We start from the raw sequence: 20893 nt of genomic DNA, 5'->3' as shown, positions 1-20893 counted from the left end.
TGCAGCTGACGTGAATAAGGGGGAGCTCATGGATACCAGACTGATAGCTGAGAAACCTTCATAGGACTATACCAGACCCCCTGAACCACGATGTCAGTTTGGGGATCTGATTAATCATTGGGGCCTCTGGTAGTGGATCTTTATTTATACCTAGTACACAAATCGACTTTGGGAGCCCACTCCACGTAGAGGGATACTTTCTCAGTCTAGACATATGGGGGTGAGCCTAAGCCCTGCTCCAATTGATATGACAGACTTTGAAGATTCCCCCATGGAAGGCCTCACCCTCCCTGGGGAGCAGAAAGGGGATGAGATGAGAAAGGGGGTTGGAGTGGGGCAGGGGAGGAGGGGATGGAGAGGAAACTGGGATTGTCATGTGAAACAAGCCTGTTTCTAATTTATATAAAAAAGGAAAAAATAGTTTCTTGGACATGCTGGGGCCCTGTGTCTCTACTAAATAAAATAAAAGAAATTAAGCAGTGGTTGTAGTAATTAGTGTTCTAGACTGTGATTGTGATACATATTGGCAATTAGGGTGATCAATATACAGAACCAACAAAATCTTGTAAGTTATCTTTTCTAAGCTGTTCAGAATGTGATGACTGAGAGAATAAAGCCACAGGGAAATGACAGGTCATAGAAGAATCAAAATTCATGAAATCAACATATGGTTTGTAGAGAAATGAACCTCAATTCACTGAAAGTCACACAGAAAGCAAAAAGAAGGGAGAAAAAAGAACACAAACAGCAATTGTGAACTGTTTTAAAAATATCCTAAACAAAGACAGGAACAAGGTAGTTGTAGAAATGCTCAATATTTACATATACACATTTTTTTCATGTCTTTCATGGAACAGCTTCTTCTACAAAGATACTTGATGATACCATATTTTCTTTATGGCATTCTTCATCTCAGTGTTTCTCAGTGTGTAGATCAGAGGGTTAAACATGGGAGCTATGATAGTGTAGAAAAGAGCAAACACTTTGTCTTCTGGGAATGTTGTATTTGGTCTGATATAAATGAAGAGTACAGGCACAAAAAACAAGACCATAACAGTTATATGGGAACTACAAGTGGAAAGAGCTTTGGAACGGCTTTCTGCAGGGTAAACTCTAATGGTGTGTAATATTAGACAGTAAGAAATCATCAAAATTACAAATGTTACCAAAGCAATTAGGCCAGAATCAACAATGACAAAGAGACCAATGCTGTGTGTTTCAGAACAAGCCAATTTCAATAAAGGGTACACATCACAAAAATAGTGATCTATCTCATTGTTATTACAAAAGGACAAAAAGGTAATGAGAAGGGACTGACTGGCTGAGTGTAGAAATCCTCCAGTGCAACAAACTGCAAGGATTTCATTGCATCTCTGTCGGCTCATAATGATAGTGTAGTGCAGAGGCCTGCAGATGGCCACATAGCGATCATAGGCCATTGCTGTGAGAATGAAGATCTCAATGGCTCCAAGAAAATGAAGAACAAAGAGTTGTGTCATGCAGTTATTATAGGAAATGATCTTCCTCTTTGCCAGTAAATCAGTCAGGAGTTTGGGTGTCACTGTGGATGTGTAACACAGATCAGAAAGTGACAAATAATTGAGGAAGAAATACATAGGTTGGTTGACAAGCTGAGTGAATGTGATAGAAATTATTACAAGCACATTGCCCATCCAAATAGCCATGTAGGAAACTAGAAATATTACAAAGCAGAGTACTTCGATGTTTTGGTTTTCAGAAAGCCCCAATAGAACAAACACAGTAACATTTCCCATAGTTCAGCACAATAGAAATACATGGCAGGTCCCTGAAAAGACAGATGCATTGATGAATGTCAGCAATATAGAGATCATTGATGATTAACACTGATATGAACTTGTGTTTTAGGGACTTCTTCAAAGATTTTACATCAGTTTTGACATGAATAAAGTTGAATTCAGTTCACTAAACAATGAAAGAGTGTTTTAAAATGAGGATTAGCTGCTAAAAGTTTTCAATGTACTTGAATGATTTTGGGGTCCTTACAGACTCAAATATTGTTAAAGATAAAAGTATAAAAAAAAAGAACACATAAGGTGTAAACTTAACAATAGCTCTAGTTTTGACATACAGAATATACTATATTTTAAATTCATTTAGACATATAGAAAATAAAATAAAGCTGAATATAATTTATATGCATAGGTGTGTGTGTGTGCACATGTGTGTATGTATGTGTGTGCACATGTATGTGTGTATGTGTGTGTACATGTATGTAGTAGAAACTAAGCACTCCAAGTAACTGGCTCAGAAAATTGATTTGGATAATTGGTCAGTGGTCTGTAGACATGATTCAGTGGTTAGAGTGAGTATGGCTGTTGTAGAGGATCTGAATTCAGTTCTTAGCACCAATATGAGGTGGCTCATGAGCACAATTGCTCCAGAAATCTTAGGCCCACATAAAGACACTCAGGCCTACACTCTATAAATAAATCACATATTAAAATAATAGTCATAATTCCCTCTATTTTCCTATTATTTTATGCGATATAGCACCATATTGTTAATATTTTGTAATCCAAGAATATTTAAGTCTGTGGGTGTTTCATTATAAATAAAGCACTGAAATTAACAATGCAACATGGAAGTTATTTTAACTAAAATCTAGTAGAAAACAAATTCATTTGTACAATTTTGCTTTAAAAAAATTTTGTAACAAAATATAAATGCATCATTTCCACCCTTTCTTTTTCTTCCCTCCAACACATGCCAAGCCCCACTCCTTGCTTCTGCCATGATACCACCGCAGTATGGATTCCTAAACATGATCTGAAAAGGTACAGTAGACATACTAAAAGAGAAATGAGAGATTCCCCCATAAACACATTCAAAACCTATATGCAACCAAGGAAAGCAAAGAGTGAAAGAAATGTTCTCCTCATGGATGAGATCCCTAATTGGTTGCCCAATAGCAAGTGCTCAGTCCTCAAATAATATACATATAATTATACAATAACACAGGATTTATTTATATATTTGCATAATGTAATATGTAGTTAAATGGTATATAAATAAATAAAATATATTTCTCTTATATGCATTAAATGAAGCCCCTCATTCCTAATTTGTATTTTATCCAACTTATGCCTCTTGTCAAAACCTATAAAGAATCTTGATATTGCATATTTCAAGAACAAGTTATATAAAATTGCCTGTATTGACATATATCAGACTGCTAGGATATATATTCAAATTATGTTCTGTAGGTATAAAATGAGTAGTAGTTACTCTTTTTCTGTTAATTAAGTTTATCTTATCTATAAGGTATGACAATCAGCCTAGAAATAGTTATTCAATGGGTGTTAATGACAAATAAATTAATTAATGGCCAATGATGTCTTAGCCAGAGATTGTTAAGATCTAAATTTGTAACTTAAACTGGGATGGTATAGAATTCAGTAAATCTGACTTTGAAGAAATTGGCATTTTCATGTCATTAGGTAACTAAGTAAGGTGGGAACATATGTCCTAGTTAAATGTTTTATATCAAAACAAAATGATTTTTATTGATGATTAATAAAGTAATTTTAATTCATCCATCAAATATAAAATGACAACCAAACAAGAAATGATTGCTAGCACTTCTAAGTTAGTACCATACTCAGTAGTTTAGAAAGAATAACAGAATAGTTCACTTGCCTTTATAATAAATTTGACTCCAAATAAGAATTTAGTTGAAGAGAGGGAGGAATGAAGAACGAAGGGGTCTGTACCAGGTTGGAGAAACCCACAGGAACAGTTGGCCTGAACAAGGGAGAGCACATGGATCCCAGATGCTGTTGGGGAGGCCAGTACAAGACTGATCCAGACCCCTGAACATGGATGTCAATAAGAAGGCCTCTGCACTCCAAGGAGCCTCTGGTGGTGGATTAGTATTTTTCCCTGGTGCAAGAAGGGACTTTGAGAGCCCATCCCACGTGAAGGGTTACACCCTGGCCCTGGACACATGGGGAACAGCCCAGGACCAGCACAGGAAGATTTGGTGGACTTTGCAGAGCCCCCTTTGAGGGCCCTACCCTGCCTGGGGAGTGATGGGTAGATGGGATGGGGGTTGGGCTGGGGGTGGGGGAGGAGGGATGGGGATGAGGGGAGAGAGAGGTAGAAGGGACTTGAAACAAGCTTGTTCCCTAACTAGAACTAATAAATAAATTTTTAAAAAAGAAAATAATTAAGCAAAAAAGAGTATAATTGCAATCTTTACTGTAAACATCTTTTGTATAATCTAATAAATTTAATATCATTTCTCATCTACTTATTTGTCTGTCAAATTCCCTTCCAATCTCTTTATTTTCAACTAAGTTAAACATGTTAATTCCTACAACAAAAATGAAAACATTTTTCATTGCCATTTTAATTACTGTTGAGAAAGAATTAATTTATTTCTACAATGTGATTTCAAAATTTATAATTACCTTACATCAAAACCACTAAATTCCATTATTTAAAAATTATCGTCAATTTTTAAACATATGAAAGTGAAACAACTAGGGCTTATTATAATTTTAGTGTGATAAAATATCTGACCGTCTTAAGCTATTTTCATGAAGCATCAGTAGGTATAACACTCACCTTAGTATTCAATCCTTCCCACACTCCATATTCCTAAGCTCCATAACATAATAATACTTTAAAATGCAATAACAATAATAAGAATTTGTAAACCTATTTTACTAAAGTGCATACTAAGTCATGAATATCATAATGAATAACTCTCATCTTATATTTAAAACTAATAGAGTGAAATATAAAGCAATGCAAATAAAACTTCTATACACCTATTATACCTTATATGGTATAATAAATTTATTTCTACTACTACTTAAAGCAGAGGTTTAATGCTGCAAACATTTCAGTTTAAGTCTTTGAAGCTGAAAGCTTGATCTTTACTGGATTTTTTATGAATTTAACCCTACAAAAGAGACATGCCTTACAGGCTTCCAACAAACACTAAGAAAAATATACATATTTCATTTTGAATCCCAGCCACCTATTCTGGCTAATTGAGAGTTTTGTCATGTAATCATTTTTCTCCAATGACAGCAGTACTGCTTAAGTATATTTATCATCATGATTTTTAGCATTTCTAGTTTGAAATAATTAACTCTCAATTTTAGATGAGTTCATGAGAGACTAACTCAGTTCAGTCAGGATGCTTAAAATAATTCTGTCCAGTCTTCTTGTTTTTCTTGATATCTTTCCAGTGAAGGGTAAGTATAAATCCTTAAATTTTGTTGAATTATGAAAATAAATCACTTCAGATATATAATTATTGTTTAAGTAATTATTCATTAATTCCATAATTATCAACACATTCTACATCAAACAAGGCAACTAAGAACAGTCAAGTTTAGAGTTGCTTTCATGGGCTAATTTACTTTCCTAGGTTGACTACAGTTAATTCTCTTTTGATGTGAGTTTGAATATTTTGTTTGTTTTTCCTCTTTCTTTGCCTCTGAGGGTAGGGAAAGAACAAGTGGTTCTTGACAGAATCTATTTCATGTTTCAATTTGTGCTTCTGAATTTCTTGATAGACCACTAAACATTCTAGTGATAGTTTTCTTGATATGAAATTTTCTATCTATCTAGACATCATTTTCCTATTGTGTTAACCTGTCTCTATGAAATGTCACATTGTAATCTCTTTTGGAAAGATTTTGAATTTACCTCTCAAAGTAAGTTACCTCTCCAAATCAAAGCAGATACCTCTATTTAACATTTACTTACATCAGTTTCTACAGTGGAGGCAAAATTAGATAATGTATTCAGATAGAATGATGGTGAGGAGAAAATTATTTATATTAACTGATCTTGTTTTTCATCCTTTTTGTGTGCATTATTTTATTTCCTTTATACTGTTTTCTGCCTTTTCATATTAATATTTTAATACTCCTCTACATACATTTTTTAGCACTTTAAATCTTCCTATATTTATCTCCCTCTCTGTTTAGTCTAGTAGCTGCTTATAGGAAAATATTTTTCATCTTTTTAAGACAATTGACACCTGTCACTCAGTAAATGTTCACACTAAATAGGGATCATGCTCTTAAAAGGAGAACCAATTTTAGGATAAGTAGAATGAATTAAAAATCGAAATTAGTCAAATCATAATATCTATTTCTATCACTAAATTTATTTAAAGAGAAAACCAGACTCTAAAAATCACTGGATACTTTATAAATAACAAACAATCTAAAACAGCTATTTGTCTTTAATTCTATGTATTGATTTTCCCTTTAATAGCACCTGGATTTACTGACAACATTATAAACTCACCAGATTAATTTCCTGTACAGCCAAGTTATCATACAAGCTGAAGCTAGCACTGGATGTGGGCTTTAAATAGTCATCCAACCACACATGACGTTGCTAGTGAACTAGAGATCCCAGACATTGTGAATCCCCTGGACGTCAGGGATTTTGCCACAACTTACCCAGGTTTTGTGGTGGAAACAAATTTAAATTTGGATTTTTTGAAAGACATATCAACTCAACATTCTCTACAGTTTTCTAAGGAAGAGATTACCTTTGCTTTTAAGTCAATGGCATTAGTTTCCTTGTTGATAGTATAATTTCAGAAGAAAAAACAATATCTAGTGTCCTTTATTAATGCTTTGATGGTTTAGAAAACTTGTAGTTAATGAATTTTTAAAATTTGCTTCCATTTTTCAGAACTTTTATGTATCATTTCCTCACATATTTCTCATTCATCATTAAGAAGTACAGTTAATGCACTAATTCCTTAAAAATAAGTTTATAATTGAAATGGAATTGTATCCTTTCCACCCTCCCATTCATCCCTTTGGTCCCTCCCGGGTAGCCTCCCTCATACCCTTCCTTGTCTCCATCACTCTCAAGGTGACAGCTTCTTTTTCTTTATTATTGTCACTCTCTCTCTCTCTCTCTCTCTCTCTCTCTCTCTCTCTCTCTCTCTCTCTCACACACACACACACACACACACACACACACCCATGTACACACATGCTTTTGTTTATTTGCTCCTTCCAAATTCTCATTTACCATACATCATTAATCCTTATGATTTAGACTAAAATTATGATAAAGTATATAAAGGATTCCAATATACTTAATCATGATGGAACATATCTCTTGCATATGATGTTTGGGAGTTCAAGTCTAACCTAACCTACATGAGCCTGTTTTAAAACTAGAAAAGAAGGAACATTGATGTAGAAGCATGGCAAATTCCAACATTCCCATTTACAGTTATTTGTATATCAAGAATACTGCTTCCACAAACATACACTGACAATGCATTACAGAAGGGCTTTAAATGGAAAAAGAAAGTGTAAAAGTGACAGAATGAAGTCTTCTGAATTAAACTAAATCCATTAATACATTTTAATGGTACATGATACAAGTAGTAAAACCCAAGACTGCCCTCTTCGAAATTGTTACAATTATTTTAAAAGCTAATATCCTAAACTACTTGGTGTATACCACTATGGCTTTGTCTGTCTCTGACTATGAAAATAAATCATAAAGACAAAAGAAATAAAGAAGACCCAGTCACTCTTCAGGAAAGACACAAGGGGGGGGGAAGGGCATTTAACATTTATTACTTAAAGTTCCAGAAACAGTAAAAATTAAGATTGGATGATTCTGATAAAGAAAAAGTGGGATATTGAAAAAAATTATAGAATATTTGAAATCTGGAAAGAACATATTTCTAGGAGGTTATGGAGAGGGAGTGTGTGTTATAGAGAGAAGGAAAGAATATTTTACTTATCCAATTATTTTTTTCCTCATTATTATTATTATTATTATTATTATTATTATTAATTCAAGTTAGGGAACAGGCTTGTTTCACATGTAATTCCCCTCTCCCTCTCCCTCCCCTCACCCCCATTCCTTCTCCCCCACCTCCAACCTACCCCCCACCCCATCCACCCACCACTCCCCAGGCAGGGTAGGGCCCCCAACCGGGGCTCCACCAAGTCCACCAAATCTTCCTGTGCTGGGCGTAGGCCCCTCTCCATGTTATTAATCAGGATATATTTCATGAGAAAAGAATGTCTTTTAAATAAAATGGAAAAATAAAAATAAAGAATGAATTAATGAATAATTAAGAAAATGAATTTTGGTCTTGTAAAAAAATTCTTAAGTAAGTATAAGTGAAGAAATATAACATGTAGGTATTGAAAAAGGAGATGGGCTTTTTTTAAAGCTTTTAATTTGTAGATAACAATTTTATTTAAAATAGGTATTTAAATGTACCTATTGATATATAAATGTATCTGAAATTAATTATACAGAATATAACTATATAATACTCACAGTAATGACAATGACAGTCTTAATTCCCATCCTAGTTTTGATGGGTTTATATACATAAAAGCTGAAGTGGCATATCCACTATATTTTCCATATTGAAACCTACAATATACTAGTGGCTAAAGCAAATGGAAGAAAAGACTGGATGATAGAGATACTGAAAAAAAGGGGGAGAAAGTTCCCAAGGTTACCTCCCTATGGGTCCCATGCTATACATCATTTTGTTAGGTAGCTTTGAGCAATATGAGGTACATCTCCAACATGTTCAAAAGCCTGACCACTGAACTAAATAATCCTTGGGCTATTTCATGAGAAATGTGAATGGGAAAAGTTACTGCCTTTGTGAGACTATGCATTAAAACTGACAATGAAGTGAATGCATATAGGCTGGGAATAGCTGACTCTAGGGGGTTGTGACTTAGGCAATATTGATAAATTTAAAAGTTTCCATATAAGTAGCTAGATTGTATCTTTGTGTTAGCTCCACTGATGCAAAGTAATTATAATTGATGGAATCTGCCTGGTTATATGTTGAACTGGGTTCATCTTATAACAATAACAATTATGGAATCTCTGAAAATGGATAAAAAAAAGCACTGTCAGCCATGAAATATGTGTGTTGCTTCCTGTTTCCCAATGAGTAAGTGATTTCCATATACAACTCACAGTGACTATGACAGCAATTCAAGATCTGTACAGTTTCACTCTAGACAAAATTCCATGGCAGCAAAGAAGTGAACACAAAATCTCCCCTAACAAAGAGGCTATTTCCAATTTATACCTGCTAGGAAAGGGAATTTTTTTATTGTTGTTGTTTTTGTTTTCTCCCCAACGGAGTGTCACTGACTATATCAATCATACTCCAGAGCATGCCCAATTGGCAGTAGTTGGCCAACTGAAAATGGATTCTATGTTTCTTTTTAAACTTTTTTTTGCAGATTTTTTTATTTGAATTAGAAACAAGATTGTTTTACATGTCAATCCCAGTTCACTCTCCCTCCCCTCCTCCCCTACCACCCCCCCCACCAACTAAAACCCTACCTATCACATATCCTTTCTGCTCCCCAGGGAGGGTGAGGCTTTCCATAGGAGGTCATCAGAGTCGATCATATCCTTTGGGATAGGACCTAGCCCACCCCCCCATCCCCCCGCCCTGTGTGTCTTGATTCAGGGAGTATCCCTCTATGTGGAATGGGCTCGAAAAGTCCACACCTATGCTAGGGATAAGTACTGATCTACTACAGGAGGCCCCATAGATTTCCAAGGTTCTCACTGACACCCACATTCCTGGGGACTAGATCAGTCCTATGCTGGTTTTCCAGCTATCAGTATGGGGACCAAGAGCTCCCCTTGTTCAGATCAGCTGTTTCTGTGGGTTTCACCAGCCTGGTCTGGACCACTTTGCTCATTACTCATCCTTCTCTGCAATTGGATTCCAGTTCAGTTCAGTGATTAGTTGTGGGTGTCTGCTTCTACTTCCACCAGCTGCTGGATGAAGGCTATAGTATGGCATATGAGTCTGTTTGTTTTGGTATCTTTGTCTTGTTTTTGTTTGTTTGTTTGTTTTGTCTTCATTTGGATTTTCATGGAGAGAGAGAGGGGGGAGGGAGGGAGAGGAAGAGGGAGAGAGAGAGAGAGAGGAGGCAGAGGAGGAGGAGGAAGAGGAGGAGGAAGGACTTGGGAGGAGTTGTAGATAGGAAAGAATATGATCAAAACACATTATGGGGGGAAAAATACAGAAAAAGGTTAGGAGGCCAGCAAGAGTGCAGAGAGGGAGAGGAGGAACCAAAATACAACTATGTAATCCATTACTTCATATGTTGAAAAATAGATGAAAAAATCTAAAACAAGAAACAGAAAAATTTCTGAGAACTTAGTCATCTGATCAAAGTGAACTGATTCCTTTCTCATGTAAGGGTATCAGTCCAATCTGACTGATGTATTATTCTTCCCAAATGTGCAATCTTAGAGCAGTTAAACTAATTACTTTTCATTGAGTAAAAGAAGAAAATCATATTTCCTCATTCAGCATTTCTACAAGCTGAGGACAGTTGAAGAGACAAGCTCATAAATTCACCCTAAACCTGAAAACATCTCTAAAATGATTGTATGTGCCTAAGACTGTGACTATCTGTAAAACTATGTCATGTGCCTATGACCTTTATAAGAAGTGTAGACAAGCTAGTAGCTTGAAGATGATTCTTGTTGAACCTTTTGTGTCATAATCGCTCAGATCTCTTTTTTCTTCACTTTTTCATAGAATGATAGAATGCTTTCTTTCCAAGTGTTACTACAAAGCTAGGTATTGGTGGTGCATGCCTTTAATCCCAGCACTCCAGAGGCAGAGACAGGTGGATCTCTGTGAGTTCGAGGACAGCCTGGTCTACAGAGTGCCAGGATAGGCTCCAAAACTACACAGATAAACACCATCTCAAAATAAAACAAAAAAAGTGTCATCACTTTAGTGGTACATCTTAGACCCACTGTGAGTGGGCTCAGTGGAGAGCATTCTATATGGAGAGATACCTTGCCCACAGGGGTGTGGGGTGGAGAGGTGCCTTGGTCCTGCCTCAATGAGACGATGGGACAAAATTAGTAGACTTCTTGGGGAGGCCTTACCCTCTCTGAGGAGCAGATGGGAGGAGGAGCAGAATGGAGGAGCAGGTGGAGAGGGGAAGAACTGGGATTGTAATATAAAAAATAAACTAATAAAAAAGAAAATTAAAGAAGTGTCACCACATAAGGATTATTTACAAATCCTGGAAGATTATAAAGTTCATCACTAAGCCACCTTTTCTGAAGGCAATTTCAATATATTTGTAAATTGTTCTGAAAACAATGTTTATCATCATGTAATAAATCAAATTGAATAGTAACAATTTAAATAAGCATGGAAATTGACAACATGATACAACACTCAACCTTTAACCTAGAATAATTAGAATACACATATTCTTACTAGGTTGCACAGTAAAATATTTGTTAGTATTTATTCTTCATAGTCTCTGTTATTTATGAATGAGGAAACCTTTGAGCAGTTCATACATTCATTGCTCTCCTTGATGATAAAGTTACTTTAAGAGTTGTGCAGTGTTTTCTTTTAACATCCTATGAATAATACAAATTAATTGTGTTTCTCAACTGACAATGTCTTTTGACACCAAACCTTCTTGATGGCATTTTTCATCTCTGTATTTCTCAGGGTATAGATGAGAGGGTTGAACATGGGAGCAATAATGGTATAAAATAGGGCAAAGATTTTGTCCTCTGGGAAAGTAGTAGGAGGTCTAAGGTAGGCAAAGATGGAAGGTCCAAAGAATAAAACAACCACAGTGATGTGGGACCCACAGGTAGAAAGAGCTTTGCGTCTTCCTTCTGCTGAGTGATTCCTTAATGTGAACAGTATAACCACATATGAACCAAACAAGACAACAAATATTACCAAGGCAACAGTTCCTGAATTGGCAACCGCGAGGACACCAGTGATGTAAGTGTCAGTACAGGCAACTTTCAGCAAAGGGAAAATGTCACAATAGTAGTGGTCAATTTCAGTTGTGTCACAAAAGGGCAAACATATCAGCATAAAAACCTGGGGGAAAGAGTGGGCAGCTCCACCAACCCAGGAAGCCCAGATCAGGATGTGGCACCTGGTTCTGCTCATGATAACCATGTAGTGGAGAGGCCTGCAGATGGCCACATAGCGGTCAAAGGCCATGGCTGTCAGGATTAAGACTTCAATCATTCCAAAGAAGTGCATAGCAAAGACCTGCAGCATGCAGTTTTCATAGGAGATGTTTTTTCTTCTCACTAGCAGATCCCCAATCAGTTTAGGTGTCACACAGGAGGTATAGCAGATGTCCACGGAAGATAGGTGACAGAGGAAATAGTACATTGGTTGGTTGAACAGAGAACTGCATCTAATTGAGATAAGGATCAGCAGATTCCCACACAAGATGGCAAGGTAACAGAATGAGAAGAACATGAAGCAAAACACTTGTATGTTTTGCTTAGAAGACAGACCCATGAGAAAGAATTCTGATATGTTCCTCTGGCATTCCATTTATTTTAGTTTGTGCAACAATTATAGAGTGTCTGTGGGAAAAGATCCAGGGAAAAGATTTCCAATGGGATCACAACTCTGTCTTCATTGCAACAAGTATTAGATACTACTGTACAAAAACACAGATGAAAATCTATAAATCAATATTTATTGCTTTAGTACTTGGAAATTGAGCTTTGTATTTCAAAAAGTACTTTATAATAGTCTGTCATACTAGAAATATCCAGAAAATCTTTTATCTGTTAAAATGTAAATTATAATTACTATTTCCCATAAAGATAAAATGTGCTCTTGCTGTGTGCAAAATTTTGAAACATTAATATAATTTAATATAATGTAGAGAATGCATCTTATTTTTTTTGTTTCAGTTGCATATTTTATTTGAAACAGTGATGAATACTAGGAGTATTTTCTCTCTCCAACATGATTTAGAGTAGCTGCCTGATATTTTTCTGTAGGAATATATATTTATAGTTTAAGATTTTTAAATGTGAATTATATGACTGATGGGAAATATTCCATGAAATATGGTAGCAGAGTGGTAGAGAGATGAGAATCACTTATTGAAGTTAATAAAATATACTATGTGGTTTATGTTATAAATATAATTAAAATGGTAAAACATAATTAAATTTTCTTATATGTTACTTTTAAAAGAAAAATTTACTAGCACTTCTCCTGTACACTTTAGTGTAATATATTATCTTTAGGTAAACTCTAGTCATAAACAGTGAGAATACAAACATGTTAGAAAGAATGACTGAAATTCACAGATAATTTGAAATCTATAGAATATATTCATAAACAACAAATTGAAGAGAAGATGGTATATAATCTAAGTGCAAACTGGAAAACACTCAGCTTGTATCTTTTTCAGGTCTTATTTGCTCATTAACATAATATATATGTATCTATATTATATCTAAGAGCCGCACATATTCTATGTTATCTAGCTATGGTTCATATTAAAGTATGAGAAGGGTAGTAACCACACACCTTTCCTTCTGGCTCTGCTGCAAAGTTAAATAACATTCAGAAGAAATTTGTCAGTGAAAACTAAATTGCTAATTTAGTAATCTTGCAGGGCTCATTATTGCAAATCATGCAGGTAGTATTGGTCCATGTTTTCCATATTTTATAAATTCACTAATAATGCTATTTGCAATTATTTGAAGCTTAAAAAATAGAATGCTCTAAAATCATTATGTAGTACATTGACCCAAAATTTCAATTTTAGTTAGTTTTTTACATTAACAAGGGAAAGTCTGAAATTTGTCATGTTCTGAGAATATTTCCCTATCAATTTCTTGTCTCCCATTTGAACATAGCATTAGCTAAAAATGTGTGTACACAATAGAACCAATGTCTTATATCTTTCATTGAACTGGATCAAATTTACAGTTGAAATTTTTGCTTCATTTATGGAGATAATATATTGCAAAAGAAAAGCAAATGCAATGTCTAACAATTAGAATACCTTTCAAATAAGAATGACTTCTAAGTCCTTTAGTCCAATTCTTGATGATAGCACCTGAATTAATAACTTAAAATAGCAAAATAAATAGTGAGTACCTATAATGACTATAGTATGAAAATTACCTGTACATGGATTACAGATGCGCTTCAGGTTAGTTTTCTATTTCTCCTCATCACACATCTACCCTTCTCAGTAGCTCATCTTGCTGATCTTGGTTGACATAAACACCTGAAATAAAAAAGACCATAAAATAGCTTGACAAATTTAAATTCTCTAAAAATATCAAGATTGCATTTATCTTTTCCACATGGAAAATTCCACTACTGTATGAGAAGTGTAGGATTTAAATAGCTGTGGATTTCTTCAGTCTATAAGAAAATGATCCTACATTTTGAAAGCTGATATTTCCTTACTTTTACCTTTACTGAAGATTAATGTGAACTTTTGAAAATACCACCCTCATATATTCAAAGCTATATATTCTCAGATATATAGTTATGTCTGTAAACATACAAGAGCCAAGCACAAATAAAATATATCATAACATTTTACATTGAATGCAGAGCTACCTCTACCCTCAGGAACGAAAGGATGTTTATAACACAGTGCTCCTCAGTTTTCTACCTTCCTACCCTTCTCTTTCAGGCCTCTTGTGAATTCTGAGGGTACAATTCTCTTTCCTCTTTTGTAGTAGTCACTCTCTGAGCACTGTGTCTCTAGGGTCAATAATGCTGGGATCCACAGAAACTCAAGGACTTTTCAGACCATTGTCTAATCTCATTCTACGAAAATCAGGAACACTTGAGAATCACTGAAGGGACATTGGGTTTCCTTTGATGTGGTTCTCGATTCTGGAGAGGAGAGATAAAGAAAAGTGTCATTGCATGTATATGCCTCTGTGTGTGTGTGTGTGTGTGTGTGTGTGTGTGCCTCTGTGTGTCTGTACTTGTGTGTACGTAGCATAGACACACACACACACACACACACACACTTACACACACACACACACACACACACACACACACACACACACACACACACACAGAGAGAGACTTCAGAATCCTATCAAGTATCAGTGAAGGAAACACAGACACATGATAATCCCTTATGAATTCTGTGATTTGAATTTGAATATTTTTGAGCAGCTGTCAGAAAACAGTAATAACCTATTCATTCTTCCTTCACTGAATTTCTTTTTGTGTTAAGAGATAAGAAAAAATGCATGTTAAAATTAATGTACACTGTCGCTTCCACAGATAACTGAGACTATCCAAATTTATCTTTGAAAAGTAGTAGATGATGAAAGGATTAAAAAAGTGTGTGTGTGTGTGTGTGTGTGTGTGTGTGTGTGTGTGTGTGTGTGTGCGTGTGTGTATGGTTGTCACAGTTTTAATATTCAGTGTCCACTATAGGCTGAGGCTCACTGTTGAAGATGTGTCCCCAAACCATTGGTACTTTTTTAAAATTTTTATGGACTACTTGTTTTACCATTTTTTTGCTTCTATGCTGTGTTTTGGTTTTTTTTTTTTTAGAGGGAACATAAAGTTGGATGGGTAAGCAGGTATAAAGGTTCTGAGAGGTGTTGAGGGAATAAGAGAGCTAAAATTTATTCTATGAAAAATTAAGTTTAAATTTCATATATACATATACATACAAATATATATATTGCAAATTTAATTGGTCTTAATAATAAAAACCCACAGTCAGATATAGGCATAATGCTGAAAAATCAGAGTACAGCAGCCATCACCCAGTTCTGACCTCTATTGAAGCCTCACACCAATTCTGTCTCTAAGATTTCATAGACTGAATGCAATGAGCTACTATCTCCTACAGTTTACATTCCTCACTCCATCCAGCAATATCAGTCTTGTCTCCATCTATCTAGTGCTGGGACTCATGTGACTCCCAGTACTGGTATTAAAGGTGGGAGCTATCACTGCCTGTCTGTGATAGACTTGATCAATCTCATGTAACACAGGGTGTCCTTGAACTCACAGAAATACGCTTGCCTCTGCCTCCCGAGTGCTGGTATTAAATGTGTATGCAGCACTTCCTGGCTTCTGTGGATAGCTAGTGGCTAGCTCTGCACACTGATCTTCAGACAAGCTTTATTTGTTATTTGTTAAAGGATATATATATATATATATATATATATTATATATAGAGAGAGAGAGAGAGAGAGAGACAGAGACAGAGACAGAGACAGAGACAGAGAGAGACAGAGACAGAGACAGAGAAGAGCAGCTGGAAACTATATTACTTTAGGAATAGTAGTAGGTACTCTTTTGTAATTCATAGATGAAAGTCCACTCACATGAGTTCATCCACACAACTTAAGGCATGCACTCACACGCATACACACACACACACACACACACACACACACACACACACACACACACACGAAAATGAAAAAAAAAAGGTTATAAGAATAACAGTATTAATAGAATCACACCATCCAGGTGATTTGTCTATAAATGTTTGAAATCTTAACATCAGTGTTTCTAAATTCATGAACCAATAAATGTTGAATGTTAATAGTAAACTAATAGGCAGGTATAGGTCCCAATTTCTGCACAGTCAACAGAAAAATCCCACAGAACAGTAGCAAAATAATCGATTTGTGAATACCCACTGCTTAACCTAGCTGTCTCAATAACTTTCAGTTGAAAGTAATGCCTGCTTCAAATGCTCTCACAAGACTTGCCATGAAGCAGCAAAGTGTGAATCATGAGACAAGCTTCAATTGCTGTAAGTGATTCTTAAACCAAAATGAAATTAAATAAAAATGTTACAGTGAAACCTAGAAGATACACAAATATTTAGAAATTATATAGTGTACTTCTTAACAATCCAAGTAGTCAAAAACAAATCAATCTACAGATTCAATGCAATCCCTATCAGAATTCCCACACAATTCTTACCAAACCTTGAAAGGACAATTTGCAACTTCATATGAAAACAAAACAAAACAAAATAAGTTAGCTAAAACAAGCATGAACAAGAAAAGCACTGTTAGAGTTCTCACCATTTTTTATTTCTAGTTATACCACAGGAATATAATAATGAAAACCATATGGCATTAGCATAAAAACAGACATGTTGATCAATAGAATTAAATTGAAGATAAAGACATAAATCCACACACCTATGGACATTTGATTTTAGATAAAGAATCCAGAAATATATGATGTAAAAGGGCAGCATCTTCAATGAATGGTCCTGCTCAAACTGGATGTTTGCATGTAGAAGAATACAAATAGAACCATAATTATCATCCTCTGAAAAACTCAAGTCCAAGTGGATCAACGACCGCAACATAAAATCAAACACACTGTACCTGATAGAAGAGAAAGTATGAAATAGCTTTGAACTCATTGGCATATGAAAAACCCTCCTGAACAGAACACCTATAGTGCAGGAAGTAAGATCAACAGTTAATAAATGGGGCCTCATGAAACTGAAAAGCTTCAGTAAGGTAAAGGACACCATCATTTCTACAAAGTGTCAGCTTATGGAGTAGGAATAGATTTTCTTTTTTACCAACTCCATATCTGATAGAATTTGTGTGAATCACACAAATGCAATTTTTAATAACACTGCCACCATTTGTGTGTCTTCAGCTCATCCTACCAGGTTCCAACAAACACCTTCAAATCTTTGGTTACATAGACAGCCTAGTAAGGATTAGTGAGTCACAAAACAAAATCAATACTCCAGACTTTTAATTATTTTTTATTTGAATTAGAAACAAAATTGTTTTATATGTCAATCCCAGTTCCCACTCCCTCCCCTAGCGCCCCACCCCAGCTAATACCCTACCTGTCACATATCCTTTCTACTTCCCAGGGAGGGTGAGGCCTTCTGTAGGAGGTCATCAGAGTCTATCATATCTTTGTTATAGGGCCTAGGACCACCCCGTGTGTCTTGGCTCAGGGAGCATCCCTATATGTGGATTGGGCTCCCAAAGTCCACACCTCTGCCAGGGATTACTACTGAACTATTACAGGAGGCTCCATAGATTTCCAAGTTCTCCTCACTGAAACTCATGTTCCTGGCATCTGGATCAGTCCCATGCTGGTATCCCAGCTATCAGTCTGGGGACCAAGAGCTCCCACTTGTTCAGGTCAGCTGTTTCTGTGGGTTTCACCAGCTTGGTATAGACTACTTTGCCCATTACTCATTCTTCTCTGCAACTGTATTCCCATTCTGTTCAGTGATTAGTTGTGGGTGTCTGCTTCTACTTCCACCAACTGCTGGATAAATGCTATAAGATGGCATATAAGACAGTCATCAATCGCATTATCAGGGGAGGGCATTTAAGGTAGCCTCTCCTCTGTTGCTTAGATTGTTAGCTGGTGTCATCTTTTTAGATCTCCAGACCTTTGCCTAGTGCCTGATTTTTCTGTAAACATAAAATTTCTCCCTCTATTATTGTATCTCCTTTCTTGTTTTCTTCTATTCTTACCCCAACTCAAACTCCCTCATGTCCTTGTCACCCCTCTTCTTTTTCCCTTTTCATTCTCCTCCCTCCCTCCCCCACCTCCCTTGCTCCCCATTTGCTCAGGAGATCTTGTCCCTTTCCCATTCTGCAGGGGACCATGTATGTCTCTCTTAGGGTCCTCCTTGTTTAATAGCTTCTCTGGCAGTGTGGATTGTAAGCTGGTATTCCTTTACTCTATGTTTAATATCCACATATGAGTGAGTACATACCACGTTTGTCTTTTTATGTCTGGGTTACCTCACTCAAGAAGGTTTCTTGTAGTACCATCCATTTTTCTGCAAAATTCAAGATTCCATCGCTTTTTTTCTGCTGAGTAGTACTCCATTGTGTGAATGTACCACATTTTCTCTATGCATTCTTCCGATGAGGAGCATCTAGGTTGCTTCCAGGTTCTGGCTATTACAAATAGTGCTGCTATGAACATTGTTGAACAGATGTCCTTGTTGTATGAATGTGTATCTTTTGAGTATATGCCTAAGAGTGGAATTGCTGGATCTTGTGGTAGACTGATTCCCAATTTCCTGAGGAGTTGCCATAGTGATTTCCAAAGTGTCTCCCACCAGCAGTGGAGGAATGTTCTCCTTTCTCCACATCCTCTCCTGTATAAACTGCTATTGGTGTTTTTGATTTTACTCATTCTAACAGGAGTAAGATGGTATCTCAGAGTTTTTTAGACTTGCATTTCCCTTGCTAAGGATTTTGAACACTTTCTTATGTGTCTTTCAGCCATTTTAAATTCCTCTATTGAGAATTGCCTACAATTCTTCCTCCCCATCTGCCACAGGATTCCCTGAGCCCTTCCTAATGCTTGCTTGTTGGTCTTACATAGGAATGATAACACTTTTTATGGTGAGAAACTAGTTATGAAATATGTCAAAAACTCCAGATTCAAAGGAGAGATTAAAACTCAATATACTGAATATGTATTCAAATATTTTATCATTTTATTTGAAAACAATCTTTTCTCATTTTACATACCAATCCTCACTCTCCCCACCTTCCCCCAACGCTGTCCTCCATCCACTCCTCAGAGAGGGTAAGTCTTCCCATGGGGAGTCAACAAAGTATGGCACATCTCTTTAAGGCAGGACCAAGACCCTCCCCCTTATATCTAGGCTGAGTAAGGAATCCCTCAAAGGAGAATGGGCTCCAAAAAGCCAGTTCAGGTACTAGGGATAAATCCTGGTCCCACTGCAAATGGTCTCACAGACTGCCCAAGGGATATACCTGTCAACCACATTCAGAGGATACAGTTCAGTCCCATGAAGCTTCCCCTGCTGTCAGGCTAGAGTCAGTGAGGTCCTGCTTGCTCAGATCATCTGTTTCTGTGGGTATCCCCAAAATGGCCTTGACCCCCTTTGCTCATATTATTTCTCTTCCCTCTCTTGGACTGGACTCAGATAGCTTGGCCCAGTGCTTAGTTGTGGATCTCTGCATCTGCCTCCATCAGTTGCTGGATGAAGATTCTATGATGATAATTCTGGTAGTCATCAATCTGATTACAGGTCAATGTCAAGTCAGGTACCCTCTACACTAATACTTAGTGTGTTAGGTTTGGTCATCCTTGTGGATTTCCAGAAATATCCTTAGTCTCAGGTTTCTCACTAGCCCCAGGATGAATCTCTCAATCAAGGTATCTCCTTCCTTATTCTCCCTTGAGTTTCCCAGCCTTTCAAAGACCTTAGTGTGTCTATTCATTGACTAAACTTCAATGTGGCTTCAAAAGTATCATTGGACAGAATATTCAGTAAATAATATGACAAATGTCCCTTAAAATAAGAAGTAAGGGGTAGGGACAAGTATATATCTGTTACAATATTTCCTGGAAATAATTGGCTCTGTAGTTGTTATGATAGTATATTAATTCTGTTAAATAGCTCATTCAACAAATCCTTTAGGAGTGGGTAAAAAGGAACATGATCTTGGTCCCTCTGAGGCTGGGCATTTGTGAATGTTACCATATATTTACCTATAAATATTTTGTGAAGAGAAAAGATGCTTATTTCTCATATATCCCCAGTGACTTTTTCAGTGTAAGTGTTGACTTTGAATTTAGAAATAATTTTATATAGTAAAGTAGACAACAGTGTTTTGTTTTGTTTTTAGAAAGAAAAGAATCTTTTCAGTCAATATTTCTGTCTCCATCGGGAGTCTAATTGGGGTCTTCTGAAGGAGTGTCTGTGGGCTCTCTTTTCTCTATGTAGTTTCTACAACATAAAGCAATAGTGAATGAATCTAAAATACAGATTCACCCAGAAAGACTCAGTCCTTCAATTTGCATGCTGCAGATTCTCCTGTATATGATTCATTGTCGGAATAAATAAGAACTGAAGAAGAGTAAACTATGAGCAATGTACCGGAAACAATTTCTTCATCTCCAAAAGAAAGGGTAAGTTTTCAAATATAACTTAAGCTATTTTGTGCATGTTCTCTCCCATTTAGGACAAGCTATTTTCTTTTTGAATCCTGCAAAACCTAAAACAACAGAAACATGTTTTCTTCATTCATGAGAAGTTGG

General features: G+C 36.1%; 2 protein-coding genes across 2 annotated transcripts; both read right to left on the bottom strand.

The window, feature by feature from the left end:
* Nucleotides 1-863: 863 nt before the first annotated feature.
* On the bottom strand, nt 864-1775 carry LOC100772455 (olfactory receptor 4P4-like). Its single transcript, XM_027420921.1, has one exon. The coding sequence runs from the start codon at nt 1773-1775 to the stop codon at nt 864-866; it is 912 nt and encodes a 303-aa protein (XP_027276722.1).
* A 9680-nt stretch (nt 1776-11455) lies between these two features.
* On the bottom strand, nt 11456-12391 carry LOC100759911 (olfactory receptor 4P4). The gene has a single exon (XM_027421122.1). It carries the CDS (start codon nt 12389-12391, stop codon nt 11456-11458), a length of 936 nt encoding a protein of 311 aa, XP_027276923.1.
* Nucleotides 12392-20893: the final 8502 nt, after the last annotated feature.

The sequence above is a fragment of the Cricetulus griseus genome, chromosome 6 (assembly GCF_003668045.3).
Source record: "Cricetulus griseus strain 17A/GY chromosome 6, alternate assembly CriGri-PICRH-1.0, whole genome shotgun sequence".
NCBI lineage: Eukaryota > Metazoa > Chordata > Mammalia > Rodentia > Cricetidae > Cricetulus > Cricetulus griseus.
The sequence above is the reverse complement of the archived record's forward strand: the minus strand, read 5'-3'. Positions and strand labels throughout refer to the sequence as shown.

Coding starts and splice junctions, on each gene's coding strand:
- LOC100759911 (XM_027421122.1), bottom strand. CDS start 12,391: ATGGAATGCCAGAGGAACATATCAGAATTCTTTCTCATGGGTCTGTCT.
- LOC100772455 (XM_027420921.1), bottom strand. CDS start 1,775: ATGGGAAATGTTACTGTGTTTGTTCTATTGGGGCTTTCTGAAAACCAA.